We start from the raw sequence: 7,156 nt of genomic DNA on the forward strand, positions 1-7,156 counted from the left end.
AAACTCTCAATTGATATTTTTAATCATCACATCTAAATGCACTTGTTATTACCATTTAAAAATTCACCAAACCGTATTTTTTACCAATAAAATGTCCCCATCTTTCCATAATAATCAAATATAATAAAGAATTTAAATACACAATACTGCGACTTTATTACCGTTATATTAGCAATATGTACATATACATACACATATATGTATATATATATACGTACGTATCTTTATATATATATATATATATATATATATATATATAAGAAGCAGAGCTTAGCAAGTTGGAACAGAACCTTTTGAGTTGTAAGTCTATAAAAAGGTGCATCTGTCCCCGGAATTCTTGTGGTCACTCGTTATAATCAATTTCATTCAAAGTAAGGGCAATTCGAGCGAGGAGAGAGAAAACAACGCAAACAAACAGAGTTCAATTGAAATTTTATTGCAGTCAATTGCCTATTCATCTAAGAGAAAAAGAAGATTGAGTGCCTAGTCAATAACAGTGTTAAGTAAAATAGTATACATATATATATCAATACAATAAATATAATTACGAAATATAATTTAATTAAAATAAAATAATTAATCTAAACAAATAAAAATAATTAATCTCAATTAATAAATTTTTTAAAATATTGGAATATTACAGTATTTGGAGGGAATAGTTTTACCCTTGAAAAGAGTAGAGACACCCTCCATTACCAAAAATTAAAAAATTAGAAAAATAAATAAAAAGTAGAAACTTTTAACGGTTCAATTGAAAAGTTAAGGATATTAATTTATTAAATATCCAATTGTGTATCATTGAATTAATAAAATTGACCTTGATAAACATACTCTCTCTTAAGGGTGCACAAAAATTCGGTCAAACAAAAAATTCAAACCGAATCAAATCGGACCAGACAGTTTGGTTTAGTTTACTAATGATTTGGTTCGGTCACGATTCTAAATTTGTAAAATCATAAAAATATAATTTGGTTACGGTTCTAAATTTGTGAAATCATAAAGATATAGTTTAGTCATAATTTGAGAACTAGACCGAATCGAACCGTTATGTTATATATATATATATATATATGTTAAATTATATATTATATATAATATAATATAATCCTACAATCCAAATCACTTAGAAATTTGTATCAACTATCAATTATATGGTTCACTTTTAATTCTCTTAGGTCTTATGACTCTTATCAATTTATTAGATGATGATTGTTTCTTTTATTATATATATATATATAACAATAAACATTAAGTAACCTAATATATTTAAAATTACTAATTTAACAATAAACATTAAGTCACAATTCAAGATTCATCCACTATATATATACATAACCTAATACATTTAAAATTACTAATTATATATATATATATATATATATATATATATATATATATAGTGACTGAATCTTGAATTGTGACTTAATGTTTGTTGTTAAATTAGTAATTTTAAATGTATTAGGTTATGTATATATATAGTGGATGAATCTTGAATTGTGACTTAATGTATATTGTTAAATGAGTAATTTTAAATATATTAGGTTACTAACAATTTTGAATTTATTTACTTGAGTTCCAAGAGTGATAGAGAATAATGAATTGAAAGTTTTGAATATATTAATACTTCTGAATGTGTTGGCAACTTGGTTTATTGTTAAAGGAACCGTGGAACCGAATCGAACCAAATCAGTTTTTCACGATTTAGTTTGGTTCCTTTGGTTTGATTTGGTTTCAAATTGTATGAATCCATTAGAATTAGCTTGATTCCAAAAAAAAAAAAAAATCATTAAATCAGTTCAAACCTAACCGTGTGCACCCTACAATCCCACCTTGATATTTTTAATCATCACATGTAAATGCAACTTTTATTTTTTTAAATGCACCTAACCTTATTTGGTAGTACGTACATATACATACACATAATCTACCAAACTTATTTTTTACCAATAAAATGTCCCCATCTTTCCATAATAATAAAATATAATAAAGTATTTAAATACACAATACTGCGACTTTATCTGTATTACCGTGATATTACCAATACGTACATATACATACACATATATGTGTATATATATATATGTACGTATCTTTAATAATATATAAAAGAAGCAGAGCTTAGCAAGTTGGAACAGAACCTTTTGAGTTGTAAGTCTATAAAAAGGTGCATCTGTCCCCAGAATTCTTGTGGTCACTCGTTATAACCAATTTCATTCAAAATAAGGCAATTACACCGAGGAGAGAGAAAACAAAGCAAACAAACAGAGTTCTAGAGAGAGAAAGTAGAGAGAGAGTCGCGGTGCTCGGCGTTGTCTCAGTTCGACTTGAATTTCGAAAATGGCGGTGGATCAGCAAGTGTTGGGATCGTTCTTGGCTGCATGGGTCGGTGTGGTGGTGCTGTACAGCTTGTTTGTGATGCGAAATGCCAAGAAGAGATGTCCAGTAGAGGTCAGGGAGAGCACCACCTCCGCCGCCGTCGTCAACGGAGGAGGTGAATCGAATAAAGGCGCCAGAGATGTCGTCGATGTCATCGTCGTCGGAGCCGGCGTCGCCGGTGCGGCTCTCGCTCACACTCTCGGCAAGGTATCGTCTCTGATCTGTTTTTGATTTGCATACGAACTTCTTCAGACTTCGCATTGGGTGTGTTTTGGTGTATTTTAAGCATACCTGTATGATTGTATCTGTATCTATCTGTTACAAGCATATAATCGAAATTATGGAGGCTTATAAGTCCTAATTTGTCACTAGATCATTTGAATCAGTTCGATGAAATTAGCATGTTCCAGATGAAAATGATACAAACATCTAGACCACTTAAGGTTCTTCCTAGTGTTGATTTTATCTACAGGCTAGTTCACTGATTATATGATTAATTAGCATTCTTGATCCTGCTTATGTATGTATGTGTGTGTGTATATATAAATATAATTATATATATGTATACTATTTTACTTAACACGGTTTATTAATCTGATAGGTAACTAAAATAATCAAGTACTCTTTTTTGCGGTAAGCTAAAATCATCTCATTTTCTTTTTCTTGTTTAAGATTTTGATTATCATCTGTATATGTCTTATATTTTTAATTAATCAATTGATAATTCTATGTTTCATAATTAAACTAAAATTTAAAATATACCAGAAAAAAGAGGGAGAGGAAAACGCAAAACTACTTAGACCTATATAGTTATCATGAATAATTCAGTAAATCTATTATCTCATAATAGTTTTTGATGTTATTTGCTTCATAATTTAGAGTATATTAATTTAATCGCAATATATTTTGTACTTTGATTTGCAGGATGGGCGTCGGGTGCGTGTCATTGAAAGAGACTTGACAGAGCAAGACCGAATTGTTGGAGAATTGCTACAACCAGGCGGCTACCTCAAATTAATTGAGTTGGGACTGGAAGGTAGGTGTTACAGTTCATAGCCTTATTCGAAGTCAAATTTATGAGTTACAATTTATAAATATTTGCTTGAATTAGTCATGCAACAACTCTTTGTTTGATAATTAAGTACTGAATCATTTAATTATTGGTATATTTTTTTGCTCGCCCTCTGTTGTGGATTGTTGTATTAAATGTTATGATTTCTTCACTACAGATTGCGTGGAGAAAATTGATGCTCAACGGGTGTTTGGATATGCTCTTTTCATGGATGGAAGGAATACTCGACTTTCTTATCCGTTGGAAAAATTTCACTCGGATGTGTCCGGAAGGAGCTTTCACAATGGGCGCTTCATTCAGAGAATGCGAGAGAAAGCTGCAACCCTTCCCAAGTACACATCTTTTCTCCTATTCTAGATGTTCATTTATTTCCTCTTAACAACATAGAAGCTTCATCTTATCAAACTTTTCTTCTTTCAATTATTTATCTTTCTGTTTATTGATTGTTACAATTTGTTTTACAATTTTATGTAGTGTTCAATTGGAGCAAGGTACAGTCACCTCTCTGCTTGAAGAAGAAGGGACCATCAAAGGTGTGCAATACAAGACTAAAAATGGCGAAGAACTGACGGCTTATGCACCTTTGACCATTGTATGTGATGGCTGTTTTTCAAACTTGCGCCGCTCCCTTTGCACCTCTAAGGTGATGGTAACTTCTGAATATTTTTAAAATGGTTACTTTTCTTTATCACTAGCTTGTGTCAATTGATTCGTGCCATCAAGTTTCCTTAGAGACCATATAGTTTCTGAAATTTCTCACTTTTTTTTTTTTTGTTCTTATTGTACTATCCTTTTCGCTTGGGCCTAACCTACAATTTTATATTATCCTCTACAGGTAGATGTACCCTCTTGTTTCGTTGGCTTGGTGCTAGAGAACTGTGAACTTCCTTATGAAAATCATGGACATGTTATCTTGGCAGACCCATCTCCCATCTTGTTTTATCGTATAAGTAGCACCGAGATTCGTTGTTTGGTTGATGTACCTGGTCAAAAGCTGCCTTCCATTTCTAATGGTGAAATGGCCAAGCATTTGAAAACCATGGTTGCTCCCCAGGTAAATAATACGTGATGCACTTCTTTTTTATGTTTAATTTTGTTTAATTTTGTTTTACTCTGGGTTTGTTTTCACATATTAACATCAAAATCATTTGTTAATGTGTTCAATTTACTAGCACATTGGATTGAGATTTTAACAAAGTTACTCGTCTGTTTCAGATTCCTCCCCAGCTTTATGATGCCTTTATTGCCGCAATTGATAAAGGAAACATCAGGACGATGCCAAACAGAAGCATGCCAGCAGCTCCTCATCCTACTCCGGGGGCCTTACTGATGGGGGATGCATTCAACATGCGCCACCCCTTAACTGGTGGAGGAATGACTGTTGCACTGTCGGATATTGTTGTTCTACGCAATCTTCTTAAGCCTCTGCCTGACCTGAATGACGCGTCTACTCTTTGCAAATATCTTGAATCCTTTTACACATTGCGTAAGGTGAGCTGAATTCGAAAGCCATATGAAAACACAAGAATAGTACTTTTTTTTACTCAAGTTCCTGGTGCTTGTTCATTGCCTAAATATTTTTTCACAACTCATCGTTTCTCAATGTTCTTATTTGCAGCCAGTGGCATCCACGATAAATACATTGGCAGGTGCCCTCTACAAGGTGTTTTGTGCTTCACCTGATGAAGCAAGGAAGGAAATGCGCGAGGCATGCTTTGATTATTTAAGTCTTGGAGGTGTTTGCTCGACAGGGCCAGTGTCGTTACTGTCAGGTTTAAACCCTCGCCCGTTGAGCTTGGTTGCCCATTTCTTCGCTGTGGCAATATATGGGGTTGGCCGCTTGTTATTACCATTCCCCTCACCCAAACGAATTTGGATAGGAGCCAGATTGATTTCGGTGAGTATCTGTTCCAACCTTTTCTGTTTGCTATCACACAATTTTTGTCAAACCGAACTCTGAATAAAATGTGGAAAATATTTAACATTCTGTATTCTAACATTACGAGCTCGTCCGGTGCAGGGTGCATCAGGAATAATCTTTCCTATTATCAAGGCAGAAGGAGTAAGGCAAATGTTCTTCCCTGCAACTGTTCCTGCTTATTACAGAGTTCCTCCAGTTAAGAAGTGAGGTAGTGAAATCCAAATCACATAAAAAAAAAAAAAAAATCAGATCCTCCTCAATCTTGTAAAATATTAGATACTTGTTCCAAGTTAGGGGGAGGGCAAATGCTTCCCAAAGAGATGTGAACTGTCACATTTTTTTTTTGTAGGTCGTACTTTCCATGTATTGATTATATTTGTTTCATTTTTCCAAATCGTAAGTATATATAAAATTTTCTTTCCATAGTCTTCTACATGCTCATCTTATTGTTGTTGGTTTTTGTTTTCCTGTAATTTTCTGAATTGCAAATGAAACCCCCACCCTTTGTTACATTTCCAGGAGAAGATACGATAATATCTGCACATCCGGTAATATCTCGGGTAACAGTTGTAGGATAAAGTAAAATAAAAATAACCCTTTGAACTACCGCAGATGCATTTTACCCCTAATCTTAGATATTTGGTGGCAATTTACCCGGACGGCCCCCCGACAGATTGTTTTCGACCGTTAAATCACACATGCATAGATCATGTGAGTAAACTATTTCTGTTGGAAAATATATATGTTTGATGTGATATTTAAGTTTAAACACACCTGGTATTAATATTTCATGAGATAATGAATAATATATTAAAGAAATAATTAAATTAAATATTTAACTCAATATTTAATTAAACATGCAAAATAAAACAATAAAATTAATAATAGAGAAATGATAAGTCTTCCGATCTTAATTGCCGACTCCTATTCCGAGTACAATGTGGTTGGATCACGTCGGAACTCTTAAAAAAATTCCCGTAAATATCTCTTTCTCTTCGACTCATTTTCAACCACGTTGCATTCGGAGGATGAATTGACAATTGAGGTCGGAAGACCTATCACTTCTTTTAATAATATTAAAATAAAGACGTGAATCGAGACTAGTATTTGATACTATGTCTTTAAGACAATTTACGCCCCGCATGGTTCTGACGGACTCCATGACGCTTGTCTCTCAGTATACAACAGTTTATATACACCAGTAACAGCACTTCAAACTCGTGGATACGACGAACCTCCTCCGTATAATATTCTCTCTGATTCAAAAATGCATCTATACTATAAGAAATATGAATCCAACTAATTGCAATACGACTCATTGCTTTAGATGTTTGGCCTGAACCCATTTAGGTCCATGAGATAGGGACAGAAGAATGCAGAGAATTATACGTGAATTCTCTGTGTGGAATGAATGATAAACTAAAGTAGTCTGGGGTATTTGTAGAAGTCTTGGTGTCTTTTAGGATTGGAACACACCCTTACACCACCCATGCAACTTTTCGGTTATAAACTAACAATTGTCTTGTTCTGGAAACATTCCAACATCTGAAATATGTTGTTTGTTTGTCACAAGACATGACACGGACCCCCGAATGCGATGGCTTAAAGTGTTGCGTTGGTTTAGCCTATAACTATCATACCTCTTGGTTCATGCCGTTCTTCTTTGTACATCGAACAACAATCTTTGTATATCGGACAAATGTGAATAATATACAGCGGCTCTGCATGCAATGACATATAACCCTTGGATATTTACGTTGCAACAGTTGACACTCACGGTGTAATCT

General features: G+C 33.7%; 1 protein-coding gene across 1 annotated transcript; it reads left to right on the forward strand.

Annotated features, from left to right (window-relative positions):
- Nucleotides 1-2,174: 2,174 nt before the first annotated feature.
- LOC132279279 (squalene monooxygenase SE1-like) lies at nt 2,175-5,802 on the forward strand. The gene is made up of 8 exons (XM_059781210.1): nt 2,175-2,583; nt 3,301-3,412; nt 3,606-3,780; nt 3,923-4,091; nt 4,284-4,502; nt 4,664-4,939; nt 5,067-5,345; nt 5,469-5,802. The coding sequence occupies exons 1-8, from the start codon at nt 2,338-2,340 to the stop codon at nt 5,574-5,576; spliced, it is 1,584 nt and encodes a 527-aa protein (XP_059637193.1). The 5' UTR covers nt 2,175-2,337; the 3' UTR covers nt 5,577-5,802.
- Nucleotides 5,803-7,156: the final 1,354 nt, after the last annotated feature.

Source organism: Cornus florida, unplaced genomic scaffold, assembly GCF_030987335.1.
Source record: "Cornus florida cultivar Cherokee Brave unplaced genomic scaffold, ASM3098733v1 CherokeeBrave_3.0.0_Hap2_Chr10, whole genome shotgun sequence".
NCBI classification, from domain to species: Eukaryota; Viridiplantae; Streptophyta; class Magnoliopsida; order Cornales; family Cornaceae; genus Cornus; species Cornus florida.

Coding starts and splice junctions, on each gene's coding strand:
- LOC132279279 (XM_059781210.1), top strand. CDS start 2,338: ATGGCGGTGGATCAGCAAGTGTTGGGATCGTTCTTGGCTGCATGGGTC. Junction 3,781..3,922: donor AAAGCTGCAACCCTTCCCAA/GTACACATCTTT, acceptor AATTTTATGTAG/TGTTCAATTGGAGCAAGGTA. Junction 4,940..5,066: donor CCTTTTACACATTGCGTAAG/GTGAGCTGAATT, acceptor TCTTATTTGCAG/CCAGTGGCATCCACGATAAA.